This window comes from Macaca fascicularis, chromosome 10, assembly GCF_037993035.2.
Source record: "Macaca fascicularis isolate 582-1 chromosome 10, T2T-MFA8v1.1".
NCBI lineage: Eukaryota > Metazoa > Chordata > Mammalia > Primates > Cercopithecidae > Macaca > Macaca fascicularis.
The window spans coordinates 61,995,863-62,015,360 of record NC_088384.1 but is presented as its reverse complement, the minus strand read 5'-3'; the positions used below and the strand labels follow the sequence as shown (position 1 = coordinate 62,015,360).

General features: G+C 48.4%; 2 protein-coding genes across 3 annotated transcripts in view; one reads left to right on the top strand and one right to left on the bottom strand.

Annotated features, from left to right (window-relative positions):
* Positions 1 to 7,037, bottom strand: LOC135965586 (uncharacterized). Its single transcript, XM_065522676.2, has 2 exons — positions 6,960 to 7,037; positions 1 to 4,725 (listed from the first exon to the last, which is right to left on the bottom strand). Exon 2 carries the CDS (start codon positions 4,154 to 4,156, stop codon positions 2,855 to 2,857), a length of 1,302 nt encoding a protein of 433 aa, XP_065378748.1. The 5' UTR covers positions 4,157 to 4,725; positions 6,960 to 7,037; the 3' UTR covers positions 1 to 2,854.
* A 9,318-nt stretch (positions 7,038 to 16,355) lies between these two features.
* The window catches only part of GINS1 (GINS complex subunit 1), a 46,885-nt gene continuing 43,742 nt past the window's right edge, over positions 16,356 to 19,498 (top strand). For both annotated transcript variants that reach the window (XM_065522681.1, XM_005568127.4), the window contains exon 1: positions 16,356 to 16,558. In XM_065522681.1, coding sequence (XP_065378753.1) covers positions 16,484 to 16,558 — 75 coding nt within the window. In that variant the 5' untranslated portion in view covers positions 16,356 to 16,483. The remainder of the gene's footprint in view (positions 16,559 to 19,498) is intronic.

Here is a 19,498-nt window from a genome sequence, read left to right as displayed (position 1 = left end):
TAAGCAGCAAGGATCTTTATTACAGGTTCGAACCTGGAACTCTCCCTCGCCCGTGAAACGAGACGGGCAGGAGAGCTCCCCCACTGAGCTCCGAGCAGTGTTATATAGTCTAAGAAAAGTGGGCATAGAGTTATTATACAAATCAGATATATGATTGGCTAGTGTTTGAACAAGGCGATTTAGCTATGATTGGTTCCCGCCATTTCTGATATTTTGGTTCAAACTTTGAGGCGGGAGAGCAGGTTTATGGCAGCAAGAGTTTATCTTACTTAAACACGTCTTGTGACCTTGCCTCAGAACTTACAAAATCTCTGGTATGTGCAAAACAAAATCTCTGGTACGTGCAGAAAACCAGGTACTCACAGAACTTACGAAATCTCTGGTATGTGCAAAGATTAGAGAGCAGAACAAGGGTGTAGCGGGTGGGGGGCGGGTACACATCTATCTTTGTGTCCTTTCATTTCCCCCTTCTCATAAGTAACTGGATGTCCAATCGTGGATTTCCAGAGTCTTATAATATAGCCTCACTTTCTGGGTGCAGGAGAGGCTGGTGATGGCTATGGAGGACCATTAGTTGGATGGTATCAAACCTTTCTCTGACAAATTGTAAAATTTTATTTACCACACAGGGGCCTATAGTGAATAGAAGTAGTAAAGACATTAGGGGGCCTAAAAGGGGTGCCAGAAGGGAAAACATTGAAGAGCTCCACCAATTGTTAGCGGCTGTAGTGAATTGTTGCTTTTTCATTTCTAAGCTTAGTTTGTGTAGGCGTTGGACTCTTTCCTCAACTAACCCTGACTCATTTATATAGAAACAGCATTCTTCTTTGAGGAACATACAGGTACCTCCTTTCTCAGCCGTGAGTAAGTCTAAGGCTCTGCGGTTTTGAAGGGTGACCTGTGCTAGGGAGGTGAGCTGCCGCTGAAGAGAGGCTAGGGAATAGGCGGAGTCTTCCATAGCAACAGAGAACTGTTGTAACAGCTTGTCGTTTTCTATCATGGAGTGTTGTAGGGCCCCTCCTGCTAACCCCGCTGCGACGACAGAGGTGGTTAAGGATATTCCGGCAATTAGTGGTAGAAAAACTGCTCGTCTATGTCGCGCAGTTTCAGTTGGGGCAGTCCCTGCCCAGCCTATGAACTCTGCCGGGGTCAGCAGGGTCAGTCGGGGAACTAGTGTAACAGGGATGCACAACTGTCCGTCAGAGATGCTTTTGGACAGAGTTTTTAACAGAGTCATATTACACCAGAAGAACACACCAGGGGGAGCACGTATGGGGCTATTAGGGTATGTAGCCGTCTGGTTGCAGAGGCTGCTACTAAATGCTGAATAACAGTAGGGGTATTTCTCTTGGTATGGGTCACGGTACAGGGCTACATCAGGTATTGCAACTGTTGATGAATTAGAATCTGGCATATAGTTTGTGGGTGGGGAGGAAAGGGGAACAGCGGTTAATGGTGGTCTTCCTAAGGTTGCACACATAAAGCAAGAGGACAGGTCACCTAAACCGGTGAGGTTGGCGAATGCTAGCCCTTCTTGTAATAGGGTTAGCCAGGAGAAGGGCTGCAAGTCTTGTGATAGCTTGGTTTCCTGTCTGTGGATTTGTGTATGGATTAAGGGTCGAATCTGGACTAGACTCCGCCACAAGTACAGGTGGCTACTAGGCCAGCTACTACTGGCATCGTAGTAGACTGCCCCATGTTGGGGCGATGTCCACCGGGAGTGCCCTGGATCTGTTATTATCCAAGTGAATATGTTGGGAGTCCCTGTCAGGTAGCGAGTCCTGAGGAGGTTAGACTTTCTCGGGTATTCGTCCCATACCCTGGCTGAGTGCATTTTACAATAGTGGTATGGGCAACCTGCATTCTGGTGCCACCAATAATTCTTAAAATTATATTCAGTCTGATCATATTCAAAACAAATCATGGGTATCCCCGGTTGGGCAATTTGGAAATTAGTGAAATTGAGGTAAATTGGAGTATTGCACCCGGAGGGGGGGCAGTCTGCACTAGCTAGCAGTTTACCCGCTTGGGGGGTTTCCCCGGGGTGAGTTTTGTTCTCATAGAGCCAGAACCTCCAGACATAGGGATTAGACGGCGCAGCAGTTAGGAGAGTCAGATGTATAAGGCATAAAAGCATAGGCAAGCTAGATATGGTTACGGGTATGTGGGTGATGGCGCAGGGTTAGCTTTAAGGGATTGTTCTTAGCTTTGTCTACAGTCCATGTAACCGGTGCTCCAGACGGCTCGAGAAGGTCGGATGTTGGGTCCACTGGTTTGACGTGTGTGTAGTGGATCCACGAAGCGATGCCTTCTACTTTGAGAGCGGTGGGAGTAGTCAGGAGTACTTGCAGTGGTCCTTTCCACCTGGGTTGAAGAGTTTCTTGCCAGTGGCGCTTGACTAGGACCCAGTCTCCCGGCTGGAACGGATGAGGCGTCGGCGGAGGTCCTGCCTCGTACAGTTCTCGTAGTCTGGGCCAAATTTCCTGGTGAATTTTCTGTAAGGCTTGTAAGGAGAACAGGAGCTCAGAGACATTTTCAGTTTCAGGTTTGAGTAAGTCATCTTTTAGACTGGGGACCAGGGGTGGGGGTCTGCCATACATGATTTCATATGGTGTGAGGCCCAGTCTGTAAGGGGTATTTCGGGCCCGGAACAGAGCGTAGGGGAGAAGTACTACCCAATTAGCGCCAGTCTCCATGGTCAATTTAGTTAAGGTCTCCTTCAGAGTCCGATTCATCCTTTCTACCTGTCCTGAGCTTTGGGGCCTATAAGCACAATGTAATTTCCAATTTGCCCCAAGAATGGAAGCCAAATCCTGACTTACCTTAGCAACGAAGGCTGGTCCATTGTCTGACCCTATTTGGACGGGAAAGCCATACCTGGGGAGGATTTCTTCCAAAATTTTTTTGCTACAACCTGAGCAGTTTCTCTCTTAGTTGGGAACGCTTCTGTCCATCCTGAAAAAGTATCTACAAAGACAAGTAAGTACTGATACCCATATTTTCCAGGCTTTATCTCAGTAAAGTCTATTTCCCAATAGATACCAGGCCTAGTTCCTCTACACCTAATTCCTGCGGTGGTCTGGGTTTGGGGGCAAGCGTTGTTTAGTTGGCAGGCTTTGCAATTTGTTGTGACATCGCTGGCCAGTTCAGCTATGCGCCTGATTCTAAACTTGGTGTGCCTGATTAAGTCCATCATTCGCCGGGCACCCAGGTGGGTTGTCCGGTGGATGTGTTCCAACACCTGCCGTCCTAATTTTTCTGGTAGGATGGTTTGGTCATTTATATCAGTCCACCACCCATTTTTAACCTGTTTTAGGGGAAGCGTGTTCATCCATTCGCGATCCTGTTCGGTATAGTCGGGAAAACATGGCAAATTTCGCGGGCCAGGATCGGGGAGCTGGAGCGCGAGGAGCTGACTGGGAGCTTTTGCTATGCTCCTTGCGGTTTGGTCGGCTAAGAAGTTGCCTCGAGCAATTGGCGTAGTTGGTTTCTGATGCCCAGGGCAATGTACGATAGCCAATTTCTTTGGTTTCCACAAAGCAGTTAATAGAGCTAGGATCTCTTGCTTGTTTTTTATTTCTTTGCCTTCGGCTGTTAATAGTCCCCTTTCTCTGTAGATGGCCCCATGTATGTGCGCAGTAGCGAAAGCATAGCGGCTATCCGTGTATACTGTTAGTTTTTTCTCTGCCCCTAGGGTGAGGGCCTGTGTGAGGGCTATCAGTTCGGCTCTTTGGGCCGATGTCCCTGGAGGCAAGGGTTCTGCCCAGATTACCTCAGTCTCTGACGTTACAGCCGCTCCTGCATACCGCTGGCCTTGGTGGACGTAGCTGCTGCCATCAGTGAACCAGGTGAGTTCTGTGTCGGGGAGCGGACGATCTTGCAGGTCCTCCCGCACCCCATGCACCTGAGCCAGTATCTCAGTGCACTCATGGAACGGGGCGTCCAAGTCTGGATTTGGCAGCAGTGAAGCAGGGTTTAAAGAGGTTGGGGGCAGAAAAGTTATTCTGAGGGGGTTTAACAGCAGTCCTTGATAGTGGGTGAGCCGGGCGTTACTCATCCATCGGTCCGGCGGCTGCCGGAGGACGCCTTCAATGGCATGCGGGGTTATAACGCGCAACTCTTGCCCCATGATAAGTTTATCAGCGTCTCGGACCATTAGGGCGGTCGCCGCGATTATCTGCAGGCAGGGTGGCCAGCCAGCAGCCACTGAATCTAATTTTTTTGACAAATAGGCAACTGGCCTCTGCCAGGGGCCTAGGTACTGTGTTAACACGGCTTTTGCAACACCCTTACTTTCATCTACGTATAAGTGGAAGGGCTTGGAGACATCAGGGAGCCCCAGCGCGGGGGCTGATAACAAGGCAGTTTTGATTTGTTGAAAGGCCAGCTCAGCCTCTTCCGTCCAATTGAAGGGCTGCCGTTCCTTTGTTGCCTGGTATAGGGGCTTGGCTAACTCAGCAAATCCGGGTATCCATAACCTACAGAACCCTGCCGACCCCAGGAATTCTCTCACTTGCCGTGTCGACTGGGGTCTAGGGATGCGTAGGACTGTTTCCTTTCGGGCTTTGGTTAGCCAGCGTTGCCCCCCTTTTAATAGGTACCCCAGATAAGTTACCTCCGACTTGCAGATCTGAGCCTTTGTTGCTGAGGCTCGGTAGCCTAGCTCCCCCAGAGTCTTCAAGAGGTCCTCAGTCCCTTGAACACAAGTTTCCGGGGATCTGGCTGCTATTAAGAGATCATCAACATATTGCAAAAGAGTTATTTCAGGGTGTTGCCGCCGGTACTCACCCAGATCTTCATGAAGGGCTTCATCAAACAGGGTTGGCGAGTTCTTGAACCCTTGTGGCAGCCTGGTCCATGTTAGCTGACCGTTGATGCCCCTCTCAGGATCCGTCCATTGAAATGCAAAGAGTCCTTGACTTTTGGGAGCCAGAGGAAGGCTGAAGAAAGCATCTTTTAGATCAAGAACGGTATACCACTGTTTTTCGGGATGTAAAGCACTCAGAAGGGTGTATGGATTGGGCACAGTGGGATGTATGTCCATGACCCTTTTATTAACTTCTCTTTTTTTTTTTTTTTTTTTTGAGACGGAGTCTCGCTCTGCCGCCCAGGCTGGAGTGCAGTGGCTGGATCTCAGCTCACTGCAAGCTCCGCCTCCCGGGTTCACGCCATTCTCCTGCCTCAGCCTCCCGAGTAGTTGGGACTACAGGTGCCCGCCACTGCGCCCGGCTAGTTTTTTGTATTTTTTAGTAGAGACGGGGTTTCACCGTGTTAGCCAGGATGGTCTCGATCTCCTGACCTCGTGATCCGCCCGTCTCGGCCTCCCAAAGTGCTGGGATTACAGGCTTGAGCCACCACACCCGGCATTAACTTCTCTTAAATCCTGTACTGGCCTGTAGTCAGTACTGTTGGGTTTACGAACAGGTAACAGTGGAGTATTCCAGGATGAGTGGCAAGCCCGTAGGACTCCCTGGTCTAGGAGTCGGCGGATATGGGGCGTAATTCCTTCTCTTGCCTCCAGGGGCATAGGATATTGCCGAACCCGAACCGGGTCCGTCCCTGGCTTAACTTCCACAAATATGGCAGGTCGATGTTTAGCTAGCCCTAAGCCCCCAGTTTCTGCCCACGCTTCAGGGAAACGCTGGAGCCAAGAGTCAATTTCCTGATCGGGGGGCTTTTGCTCTTGATGGAGTCTGTACTCATCTTCTAAGGTGACAGTCAGGATAGATATTGGCCTGTGGCCGGGCGCGGTGGCTCAAGCCTGTAATCCCAGCACTTTGGGAGGCCGAGACGGGCGGATCACGAGGTCAGGAGATCGAGACCATCCTGGCTAACACGGTGAAACCCCGTCTCTACTAAAAAATACAAAAATCTAGCCGGGCGAGGTGGCAGGCGCCTGTAGTCCCAGCTACTCGGGAGGCTGAGGCAGGAGAATGGCGTAAACCCGGGAGGCGGAGCTTGCAGTGAGCTGAGATCCGGCCACTGCAGTCCAGCCTGGGCAACAGAGCAAGACTCCGTCTCAAAAAAAAAAAAAAAAAAACATATTGGCCTGTTTTGGGACTCAGTTATCTTGGGCCCTTCTGGCTCAAAGTGGATTTGGGCCCCCATTTTTGTCAGCAAGTCCCTCCCTAGTAGAGGGCAGGGGCTCTCTGGGATGACTAGGAAGGAATGGGAGACTTTTACCGTTCCTAAGTCTACAGTCCTCTGGGTTGTCTAGGGGTATTTTTTGATGCCTGTGGCCCCGTGCACCCAGGATGTTTTCTTAGACATTTTTCCAATTGGTTTGGTTAGGACTGAGCGTTCCGCCCCAGTATCGACCAAGAAGCGAACTGGGGACCCCTCCACTTGCAAAGTTACCCTGGGTTCGGGGAGGGGGTCCGAACCCCGTCTTCCCTAGTCAGAGTCCTGGGTAACGAGTACGGAGGTAGGGTTAGCTGGTCTCTGTTTCTTTGGGCAGTCTTTAATCCAGTGACCACGTTCCTTGCAATAAGCACACTGATCCTTTTCTAATCCTTGCCTAGAGCCTTGCTTTGTCTGCTTTCTGCTTTGGCCATTCCCTGCCTGGGGGAAAGCTGCTACTAAAACTTTGGTCATTTCTTTGGTTGCCTTGAACTGTTTTTCTTCTGGAGTATCCCTATTATTATAAACTCGCTGGGCCATCTGAAGGAGGTCCTGAATCTGCTTTCCCTCTAAACCTTCTAATTTCTGGAGTTTTCTTCTAATATCTGATGCTGCCTGGTTTACAAAGGACATTACTACTGCAGCCTGATTTTCCGGTGCTCCCGGGTCCATAGGGGTATACTGTCTGAAAGCTTCCATTAATCTCTCTAAATACACAGCGGGGCTTTCTGTCTTACCTTGTAACACAGAATATACTTTAGCCAAATTGGTGGGCTTGCGAGCTGCAGCCCGGAGACCCGCCATTAGAGTCTGGCGATAAATGAGCAGTTGTTCCCTACCTTCTGCCGTGTTGTAGTCCCATCTGGGCCGGGTCAAAGGAAAAGCCGCGTTAATGAGGTCAGGATTTGCAGTTGGCTGGCCGTCATCTCCTGGAACCAGCTTTCTGGCCTCAACTTGGATCTTTCCCGCTCCTCCGTTGTGAACAGGATTCGGAGGAGCTGTTGACAGTCATCCCAGGTTGGCTGGTGAGTAAACATGACACTGTCTAACAACGAGGTTAGATCTTTGGGATTATCGGAGAACCGAGCATTTTGGGACTTCCAATTGTATAAATCACTAGTGGAAAAAGGCCAATACATGAGACGGGAGAGCCCGGTATCATCGAGCGATCCTATTTCTCTGAGAGGCAGGGCTACGGTGGAGTCAGGGAGTCGGGAAGCTTGGTCCCGCAGTACGCGGCCTCGCGTTCGGCCGGCCGGCCCCCCCGGGTTACTTTCGCTCTCAGCTGCTTCCGCTTCTTGGTTTCCCTCTAGGGAAGCACCACCCTGGGGGACTGGGTCCTGCGGGATAAGGTGTGGATATGGTGGGGGAAGTGTGGGTTCTAACGTTAGGGGGTCCTGGCTGTCTGGCAGCACAGGGGCCGAGGGAGCAGAGGGAGTCCTTTGTCTTGTAGGTCGCATTACTAGGACCTTGCAAGGCTCAAGGATGAATGGAGTTATCCAGGGCGGTGGGTCTTCCACAAGATTTTGCCACACTAGAATATAAGGAATTGGATCAGGATGTCCTGACTGCCCTGGCAGGAAAATCTTAGTTTTTACCTTAGTAATAATAGAGAGACAGAAAATTCCTTCGGAGGGCCACCCTACGCCGAAAGAGGGCCACTCCGAACGGCAGAAAGTAACTAGCTTTCCCTTCTTTAGTTCTACACTTAAGTTACGCCCCCGAGCCTTCACATCCTTAAAATTGGTAACAAGGAGTGAGAGCGGCGTGCTCTGGTTGTTGCCCATCTTTGGACTGCTCCTACAAAGAGAAGGAGGGATGAAAATGAGTGTGAAGCAGAGGGGAGTATCCGACAGGTCCGGTCCTGGAAGGGGAAGAAAAGGTTTTATGTTTCGTTTTGGACTTACACTTAACAATAACAGACAGACAGTGAGAAACGATGAGCCTTCGCGAGCGCGTGTAGGACTTCCGACCTGAGTGAGACGGGGCAACCAAGGATGGAGGCCCCCAGATGGGCACTGGGGGACGTCTCCCACCAGTCCCGAGTGCCTGTCTTTTAGCGCGTCCGCCAAGACCATGCCACTTATAAAACAGACCAATACAGATTACAGATTACGGATTTCGCGAAATTTCAGGGAGACAGACAGAGACAAAGACAGAGACAGTGACAAAGCCGGCTTACCTACAGATTAAGATCCATTGACTTGGGGGTCTGGTGGGCTTGGGGGAAATCCTGGACGAGCCCCCATTTGTTATGCCCAGACCATTTATTCCCCGAAGAAGACCACCAGAGTCCAGAGTCAAAGCTAAGAAGCAAGGATCTTTATTACAGGTTCGAACCTGGAACTCTCCCTCGCTCGTGAAACGAGACGGGCAGGAGAGCTCCCCCACTGAGCTCCGAGCAGTGTTATATAGTCTAAGAAAAGTGGGCATAGAGTTATTATACAAATCAGATATATGATTGGCTAGTGTTTGAACAAGGCGATTTGGCTAACTATGATTGGTTCCCGCCATTTCTGATATTTTGGTTCAAACTTTGAGGTGGGAGAGCAGGTTTATGGCAGCAAGAGTTTATCTTACTTAAACACGTCTTGTGACCTTGCCTCAGAACTTACAAAATCTCTGGTACGTGCAGAAAACCAGGTACTCACAGAACTTACGAAATCTCTGGTATGTGCAAAGATTAGAGAGCAGAACAAGGGTGTAGTGGATGGGGGGCGGGTACACATCTATCTTTGTGTCCTTTCATTAGCAAGGACAAAGTCCTGACGTTTTTTTCCGCTGGGTGGGACACTGTATTGTAAGGTCGTTTCTGTCCTGAGATCTGGCAGCATTCCTTTTTAAAATGTCCAGTTTTTCCACAATTATAACATTTTCCCATTTTAGGGTTTGACCCTTGGCTTCTTTTAGATTTGTCAACTGTTAAATTAGCCATTGCTTGTGCTAACATTGCAGAGTGATGAAGCTCAGTTCCCACATCCTGACAATTTCCCAAGTTTTTTGTACACCTCACCAGTGCCAGTGCATGTTTACAATCCGTGTTTGCATTCTCAAAAGCTAGAGTTAAGGTTAGCATTGCAGCTGCGGTATGAGGAATTTGACACTTCACTGCCTCTTGCAATCTTGCAAGAAAATGTGCATAGGGCGGCCAGGTGCAGTGGCTCACGCCTGTAATCCCAGCACTTTGGGAGGCCGAGACGGGTGGATCACGAGGTCAGGAGATTGAGACCATCCTGGCCAACATGGTGAAACCCCATCTCTACCAAAATTACAAAAAATTATCCAGGCGTGGTGGCGGGCACCTGTAGTCCCAGCTACTTGGGAGGCTGAGGCAGGAAAATAGTGTGAACCTGGGAGGCGGAGCTTGCAGTGAGCCAAGATCGTGCAACTGCACTGCAGCCTGGGCAACAAAGCAAGACTCTGTCTCAGAAAAAAAAAAGAAAAAGAAAGAAAATGTGCATAGGGCTCTTGCAACCCTTGCATGATATGTAAAAAGGATTGTACTGGGACTCCCTCTTCAGGAATTGTGGCCCAGGTGCATTTAGTGGCCTGTGCGCACTGCTGATAAGCAGTGTCTGGGAGTGCCATTTGATATTCCAGGTCTGAATAAGGGCCATTACCTAACAGCATATCCTCTGTAATGTCTCGGTGTCTAGCAACATGATTCTGTCTAGCCTGGTCTGCACATATTTCTTGCCAATTTAAATTCCATGTCAGATATGTGCTAGTGGACAACCAAGCTCGCTCCAAGTGTTTTACATCAAAGGATAAAAGACTCATAGCACCAAACACGGATTCTAGCAATCCTAAGGTAAATGGGCTCTGTATGCCATTATTTATCACACTTGCTTTTAATTCCTTTAACAACTTAAACTCTCGTGGAGTGTATTCATGAATAATCTGCTGTGGATTATTTGGATCAGGCCTTACAGAAATAGGAAAAGCACAAGGTCCTAAGGACTCTCCAGCTATGGCAGCAGAACGTAAAATTCTTTGTATTGGGGTCTCTATTTCTGCTACTTGAAGGAAGCGGTACAGATGTTTCTGCAACTGGAGGAGGCGGTATAGGCCAATTTTTATCCTCCCTATCCTGTTCTTTATTTTTAATTGGAGCTGTGGGTGGGACAACAGATTCTTTAAGATTTTTAGATTCAGCCTGCTGCCCCGCAGAATAATAAGGAGATAATGGCAGAAGTGCAGTACGAATTAAACTCCAAGTGGAAAAAAACAGAAGAATCAACTTTAGGACCTTTTTGATGAGTCTGTTTTAATCTTTCTCCTGCTCTAGCTCAATTTTCCACATCAAGAGTGCCTGCCTGATGGCCGGGTGTGGTGGCTTATGCCTGTAATCCCAGCACTTTGGGAGGCCAAGGCGAGTGGATCACGAGGTCATGAGATCGAGACCATCCTAGCCAACATGGTGAAACCCCGTCTCTACAAAAATACAAAAAGTTAGCCGGGAGTGGTGGTGCATGCCTGTAGTCCCAGCTACTCGGGAGGCCGAGGCAGTGGAATCGCTTGAACCCAGGAGGCAGAGGTTGCAGTGAGCCGAGATTGCGCCACTGCATTCCAGCCTGATGACAGAGCAAGATTCTGTCTCAAAAAAAAAAAAAAAAAAAAAAAAAAGAGTGCCTGCCTGTGGAAACCATGGGTTATGTGTAATAACCTTTTATGGCTTCTGCAGGAGATTAGTTAGTGCCTGTGAATTAACCTGAGCTCCAGACTGTCTCAACAGAACTTTAAGCAACTGCACATAATGTTTTCCTTTAATAGACAAATTCTGCCCCTTGTTACCCTGATTCAGAAAACTTCCCATTCCCAGTACTTCTTTAAAGCACTGCTCCCAGTACCTCTTTAGGGCACTGACTTTATATCTGCTGCCAGCAGACTTGTCCTGGGGTCCCTGTTCACCTTGTCAATTTCAGTTCCTCTGCTCCAGCAGACCTTCTTTGTTCACATCCTTGAAGTCCCTGTTCAGGTGCCACTTTGTAGAGCACCTGATTCTGTCGCTGATTGGGGGCGCCACTTGTAACCTGCATGGACCTAGGGGGACTGAACAAAGAGGGGGCAAACGCAGGAATAAAAGACAGGAGACAAAAGAGTATATTTGGAAGAAGGGGTCGGGGGCACCTTGCCTCTAGTGGACAGGGGCCCTGAGCTTTACACAGCCCTCCATATTTATTTATTTATTTATTTATTTATTTTGAGACGGAGTCTCACTCTGTCGCCCAGGCTGGAGTGCAGTGGCTGGATCTCAGCTCACTGCAAGCTCCGCTTCCCGGGTTTACGCCATTCTCCTGCCTCAGCCTCCCGAGTAGCTGGGACTACAGGCGCCCGCCACCTCGCCCGGCTAGTTTTTTGTATTTTTAGTAGAGACAGGGTTTCACCATGTTAGCCAGGATGGTCTCGATCTCCTGACCTTGTGATCCGCCCATCTCGGCCTCCCAAAGTGCTGGGATTACAGGCTTGAGCCACCGCGCCCGGCCAAGCCCTCCATATTTATTAGGCAAAACAGATAGCAATAAATGGTGGTGGTGGGGGGTGATTGTTGGGTAATAGTCAGCTGTTTGGTTCACAGCAGCCTTGCCAGGCTGTATCCTTTGAACAATAGGCAATAGATTTCTCAGTAGATAACTTCAAGGAGTCCGGTGCCAGGGAGTGAAGCTCTCAGCAAACCTTTTGGTGGCAGGCACAGTGTGAGTTTGCTCACATCCTGCATTCGTGATAAACAGTTTGCTGTTTGATCATATAGCCTCCAGTGGAATGCTGAGTTGGTCACAATCCCTTTGGCCTTTTCAGCTCCCAACATCTGACCTGAACACTGGCCTCTCCTATCATCTCCCTGCTCCAGCATCACTGCCTCTTTGCTAGTCCTCACCCAACCTTCCTGGGGCCTTTGCAGTTTGATTCCTCTGCCTGGAATTCCCTGCCTTGCCTAAGGCCCACAATCACTTGGGTTATTTTCTCCCTATTCAGGTCTGTGCCTTCTCTGAACACTTGAACTCAAAACCCTGACTCTTTCACCTTCACTCTGTTCACCTTCCTTGGGTTATTCTTAGTGCTTTATCACCAATATATTTCTTATCAGTGTATCTGTATGTTGCCGTTTTCCCACACTGGAATGTAGACTCTGTAGAAGGGACTTTGTTTACTGCTTTATTTTCAGTATCTAGGTCAATGCCAGGCTAATACTAGTGTAAACCAAAAATAAAATCCCAAACCCTCCATCCCCTGCTGACTGGATGGACCCCTTCTGGGCCAAAGGGACCCCAGAGAAACCTGAAAACCAAACCAAACCAAACCAAAAAAAACCAGAATTATTGGCTATGGACAAGAAGCAAAGTGGAACACACCTTGTTGTACCCCCTCCCTTTTGGAGTGTAGTCACAACTGGCCAGCATTAACATTAAAATAAAGATCCTAAGACTCACAAACACACTCTTTGTGGCAGTAAGGTCTAAACTCCAACCTGACTGATATAGCATCACATGACAGATAGCAGACTCTGAAGGAAATCAAGATGTTTTACCCCAAAATATATTTCTTTGAAATATTTTGAAATGGCCCTGGAAAGCCATCTTTTGTGTGTGGAATTTGTGTAAAGAATCTCCATTAATGCAGCCAGGTCTTTCCTGAATCTAGGAGAGGTTAAACAAGAGTTTAATATACCTTTTAAGATCCGAAAAGAGACATTTACCATCAATTCTCTCAGAAGGCTGCTGCCTATGAGGCTTCATCCATATAACAAGAACCTTGGTCTCCACAACCTTTCCCTTAACGCAGTAATTTCCTTCTGTTGACAGTCTTTAGACAAAACTTGACTCTTTAAACCAATTGCTAATCAGAAAATCTGTAAACTCCCTGCTTCAAGATATCCCACCTCTTTAGGCTAAACAAAAGTATACCTTCCATGTGTTGATTTATGATTTTACCTATAATTCCTGTCTCCCTAAAACACATAAAACCAACCTGTAACCTGTAACTGCACTGCCTCACGCACACTTTCTCAGGACCTCTTGAGGCTGTTCATGGGCCATGGTCACTCATTGGCTCAGAATAAATCTCTTTAACTATTTTAGAGTTTGGGTTTAACTTCAACACTAGGCATTTCATAAATATTTGCAGAAGGTATAACTGAGTCATCTCAACTCCTTAGAGGTGGTTCCACTGTTCTCATTCTACTGGTAAGGAAGTGAGTCTTGGGGTCATTAAGGAACTTTGCCTCTGGGCGGAAATTAAAAAGGCGTATGGCCGAGGAGGGTAGTGCATGCTGGTCCTTGATTCAGTCCTGCAGCATGGTCCAATCTAGAGTTGTGTATTTGAGAAAAACACCTGGATAAACTATTCCTTACTATAGAGATGAAAATGAAATTGCCCAAGGGGTTCTCCTTGTCCACTGCCCAGACAGAACTGATCTATCAGGACGGGGGAGTCGTAATAGAGACAAAGTTTTTTGGTTTTTTTTTTTTTTTTTTTGAGACAGTCTTGCTTTGTCACCCAGGCCGGAGTGCAATGGCACAATCTCAGCTCATGGCAACCTCCTCCTCCTGTGTTTGAGATTCTCCTGCCTCAGCCTCCTGAGTAGCTGGGATTACAGGTATGTGCCACCATGCCCAGCTAATTTTTTTTTTTTTTTTTTTTTTTGAGACGGAGTCTCTGTTGCCCAGGATGGAATGCAGTGGGGTGATCTTGGCCCACTGCAACCTCCACCTCCCGGGTTCAAGCGATTCTCCTGCCTCAGCCTCCTGAGTAGCTGGGATTACAGGTGTGTGCCGCCATGCTCAGCTAATTTTTTTGTATTTTTAGTAGAGACGGGGTTTGGCTGTGTTGGCCAGGCTGGTTTTGAACTTCTGACCTCAGATGATCCACCCACCTTGGGCTCCCAAAGTGCTGGGATTACAGGCATGAGCCACCATGCCTGGCCAGGCTACTTTCTGAATTTTTAGTAGAGATGGGGCTTCACCATGTTGGCCAGACTCGTCTCAAACTCCTGACCTCAGGTGATCCACCTGCCTCAGTCTCCCAACGTGCTGGGATTACAGGCGTGAGTCACTGGGCCTGGCTGAGAAAGAGTTTCATTCATGCAGACCCAGCTGTACAGGAGACTAGAGTTTTATTATGGCTCAAATCAGTCTCCTAGAAAACTCCAAGATAGGGATTTTAAAGGATAATGTAGTGGGTAGGGGATACAAAGTGAGGGGTGCTGATTGGTTGGATCAGAGATAAAATCATAGAGAGTCAAAGCGGCCCTCTTGGACTGAGTCACTTCTTGGGTGGGGACCACAAGACCAGATCAGCCAGTTTATCGATCTGGGTGGTGCCAGCTGATCCCATCAAGTGCAGGGTCTGCAAAATATCTCAAGCACTGGTCTTAGGTTTAATAATAGTGATGTTATCCCTAGGAGCACTCGGGGAGGTTTCAGAATCTTGTAGCCTCCTGCTGCATGACTCCTAAATTTCTAGTCTTGTGGCTAATTTGTTACTCCTGCAAAGGCAATCTAGCCGGGCGCGGTGGCTCACGCCTGTAATCCCAGCACTTCGGGAGGCCGTGGCAGGCGGATCACGAGGTCAGGAGATCCAGACCATCCTGGCTGACACAGTGAAACCCCATCTCTACTAAAAATACAAAAAAATTAGCCAGGCGTAGTAGCGGGCGCCTGTAGTCCCAGCTACTCGGGAGGCTGAGGCAGGAGAATGGCGTGAACCTGGGAGGCGGAGCTCGCAGTGAGCCGAGATCGCGCCACTGCGCTCCTGCCTGGGCGGCAAAGCAAGACTCCGTCTCAAAAAAAAAAAAAAAAAAAAATCTAGTCCCCAGGCAAGAAGGGGTTTTGCTTTGGTAAAGGGCTGTTACGTGTTTGTTTCAAAATTAAAGTATAAACTAAGTTTCTCCCCAAGTTAATTCGTCCTAAGCCCAGGAATGAACAAGGATGGCTTGGCGGTTAGAAGCAAGATGGAGCCAATTAGATCAGATCTCGTTCACTGTAATAATTTTCTCAATTATAATTTTTTCAAAGGCGGTTTCAAAAAGGCAATGGTTGCTGGGCGTGATGGCCCACGCGGTAATTCTAGCACTTTGAGAGGCCCAGGTGGATGGATCCGTTGAGCTCAGCAGTTGTAGACCAGACTGGCCAACATGGTGAAACCCCGTCTCCACTTAAAATGCAAAATAGCCAGGTGTGGTGGCCTGAGCCTGTAGTCCCAGCTACTCAGAGGGCTGAGAGGGGAAAATCATCTCGGCCCGGGAAGTGGAGGCTGCAGTGAGCTGAAATGCCGCCACTGCACTCCACCTGAGCAACGGAAGTTAAGACCCGGTCACCAAAAAAAAAAAAAAAAAAAAAAAGGCAATGTGGTTATTCAGCATAAGCCTGAGTAGGCCATTCCCATGCCCATTCCTCAGATGACATACTTACTGTATATTTGCAAAAGATCAACATACTTTATAGGGTTAGCTAGAATTAATCCAAGATTGCTTGTTAGAAATTAACATTGCTTTTTGAAAAATTGCCTAATAAAACAATTCTTTAGCAGTGATTCCCATCTTCTATTCTATATGGTTAAGAAATATTCCATAACCATCTAGCCAAGAAAACGCCTAGTGAATTCGTGTTACTCTAAGGCAGATACTACAAATATTTTAAACGACTGCTTTAAAATCAAAGGGTGGTACTGTGGTGTCGGAAATGGAAAGCCTAAATGTCTAACCACTCAGGAGCTGTGTGACCTTGGGCAAGTTACCTAACTTCTGTTTCGTTATTAATCCCGGGTCTTAAAACACTTCGAGATAATCGTGGGAATGAAATACACACTGCAGTCCCTACCAGCACTAGGTACCCAATAAAAGATAGCTTTATTTTAATATCAAACAGAAAACCCGCACTGAAAAACTGAAACGCTTGCGTCCTACCAATGCATACCAAGTTTTTGGGCCTTTCCTCTTAACCTCAAAGTGCCGCCTTGAACCTAAACGAGAATGAAAAGGAAAATGAGAAGGAAGCTGCGGGGCGTGCATTTATTTCCAGCTCTGCTGCCTGTAGAGTCGCCCGGCCCGCCGCCTGAGAACTCGAAAAGCCCTCTCTGCTCAGCCGAGGGGTTCTCCCATCTCCCGGGCGCGGACCTCACCTTGGAAGGACCCCTCTCACTCCGCCCCTCCTGGAATGCGGCTGAGCGGCGGATGTCCCTTTTCGGGCGCCATAGGCCGCGTTCCTATTGGCTAGCTTTGTTTGGCGCCAAAGAGCGGAGGAGGAGGCGAGAGCCTGGCGCTGTAGGTCTTAGAACGAAAGGAGTCAGGCGGCCCAGAGCGCAGATACCGTTTTGGCGTGCCAGCTGGCAGTTGGCAAGGCTGCAAAAGCGGAAAGCATCCGCCATGTTCTGCGAGAAAGCCATGGAACTGATCCGCGAGCTGCACCGCGCGCCGGAAGGGCAGCTGCCTGCCTTCAACGTGAGGGGCGGATAGACTCGGACGGGGCATGCCGGGGTTGGGCCCGGGGCTCTGGGGCGGGGCGGCCCCCCGGCAGGGTTTACTTTCGCACCTTGTTCCCCCCGAGGTCCGGAAAAATGTTGGGAAGCAGCAAAACAAAATTCGGGAGGAAAAAGCATTCGTGCTTACGCTACCCAGCGATTTGGTGAATTTCCTCATCTGAGCACGTTTTAGCATTTTTCCTTGGACAGATTTGTTCCAGACCCTTAAACAAAACGTTTACAGGTTGCTTGATAATTTAGCATATCTTGCCCACTCAGGCATCTAAGCGTGGTCAGGAAAAGCTAGGCCTCTGGAACCTGGCTGAGATTCTGGTTCTGTAGTGTGACTTTGGGGCAGTTACTCAAGCTTTCTGTGCTCTCTGTTTTCTCATACGCAAAAATGGGGATGGTGACGATAATAGTACCCAACGCGTGATGTAGTGGACGCAAAATGAGTGGCCCGTGTAAGGGTCTGTGCCTATGCCTTACATACAGTAAGGGCTGAGTCAGTGTTAGCTATTAATATTCTTGTTCTCCTGCTGCTACTATTAATATTATGATTATTTGTATTTTTCTACCGCTGCTACGCCAGGGAGAGTGCTAAGCACTTCATGTACATTATCTCCTGTCTTTCTGATAACCCTTTGAGGGCCCGGTGGCATGACTCCTGCCTGTAATCCCAGTACTTTGGGAGGCTGAGGCGGGAGGATCGCTTGGGGCCCAGGAGTTCAAAGCTGCAGTGAGCCATGATAGTGCCACTGCATTCCAGCTTGAGTGACAGAGGGAGACCCTGTCCCAAACAAAACAAAAATAACTTTTTGATGTTTATTGATTTCCACTTTTTTCAGCTATATATGCATAGGATTGGGGAGATTTAAGTATATTGCCTAAGGTGACACAGCAGGAAAGCTAGGATTTGAACCCTGGCACTCTGGCTCCAGAGCCTGCACTCTAAATTCTGTATTTCACTTCTGTCATAGAGCAGGCATTATATGGATATCAGGACACATTTTGCTGGAAGAGGGGCACAAAAACAGATAATAGAGTTTACCACAATAAGTGATACCAAGGAGGTGTAGCAAGGAGCACGAAGGAGAAACACCAGTATGAGCTGTGGTAGAGGCGGTGACATATGAGCCTTTCCATCCTCAAGGATGCGGTTACTGATCTGAGAAGGAAGTGAGGCATCCCAGCCAAAGGATGCTGCAGCACAAAGTCACGTGGTCACACTGGAGCAGGTGATCAATAGAATCTTTGGGGAGGCTAGGAAGGTGGCTCACAGCGTACATGAGTTTGTTGTTCACTCATAAGGCATGCTGAGAGCTGGTAGAGGATTTTAGACAAGGAAGTGATAGGGTAATTTTTGTGTTTTGAAGATAACTGCGACAGCAATATGGGGAATGGATTGAAGAGAGGAAAGAATGGAACAGAGATGGCTACTGGGTGGCTGATAGAGCAGGTGAGAGGTGTGTGGTCTGAACTGTGTCAGGTCAGTGGCACTGAGATCAGTGTCTGGGTTTTAGAGGCATGAAGCAAACACGACTTGTAACTATTAGAGCAGGGGCTGAGATGGAGCCCATAATGAATGAGAGGGAGGAATCGGGATCTTGGAGGATCCTCAGGAAACTGGGTAAACGACATCAGAGTTCAGGAGATAGAGTGTGTTGGGAAAGGTAATGCGTTTTGTTTTGAACACTAAAGAGCACCTAGCCGGACAATTAGATTGTCTTACAAATCAAGAAACTGAGCCAACACAAATTATGGGTCCAGTTAAGGAACTTGTCTGAATTTACAGCATATTGGAGATAGAGCTTCAACTTGAACCCAGGTTTTCCAGTTTCCAGTCAATTGTTTTTTCAACTTCAGAACAGTTACCTCATTTAAAAAGTTAGAAGGCAGCAGTCTGCAGCTCAGTAGAGATGCTGGAATGCAGGAGCATGTAAGTGCTAAAATGTGGCTGGAGAAATAGGAACTTTAGAGGCCATCGTACATATCAGGACACGGGCCTAGAGAACAGAGAGACTGTGCCAGCAGCAGGTGCGGCCAAGCTGGATTTTGGACCTGACTCTGACACTTAGTTTAGCTCTGTTTTACTCAAATTTTAAGATAAATGTTGGGTTATCACTTTGTGGGGCTAGGGGCTGGTCTTAGAAGTTGTAGAATCAGGCCAGGCGCGGTGGCTCATGCCTGTAATCCCCCCACTTTGGGAGGGCAAATCACAAGGTCTGGAGATTGAGACCATCCCGGCTAACACGGTGAAACCCCGTATCTACTAAAAATACAAAAAATTAGCCAGGCGTGGTGGGACGTGCTTGTAGTCCCAGCTACTCGGAAGGCTGAGGCAGGAGAATCGCTTGAACCTGGGAGGCGGAGGTTGCAGTGAGCTGAGATCGGGTCACAGCACTCCAGCCTGGGCAACAGAGTGAGACTCTGCCTCAAAAAAAAAAAAAAAGTTGTAGAATCACTCTTTTGTAGGTCTTAATTTGGTGGAGCACCTTTTGTCTCACTAGTGCCTTCCACTGACAAACCCACCTGATGATCTCAAGGTGATTCAGCAGCCTGGAACACTCAGTCAGCCTGCGGAGGCTGGCTTCCGACTCAGTGACACAGAGGAAGGCTGACGGTGGGTCTGAGAGGCCCTAGGACCACACAGGCTTTTCTTTTTTTTACTGTTTTGAGATGGAGTTTCGCTCATGTGGCCCAGGCTGGAATGTGGCTCACTGCAACCTCTGCCTTCTGGGTTAAGCAATTCTCCTGCCTCAGCCTCCCTAGTAGCTGAGATTACAGGCGCCCGCCACCACACCCAGATAATTTTATGTATTTTTAGTAGAAACGGTTTCACTATGTTAGCCAGGCTGGTCTCGAACTCCTGACCTCAGGTGATCCACCCACCTCAGCCTCCCAGAGTTCTGGGATTACA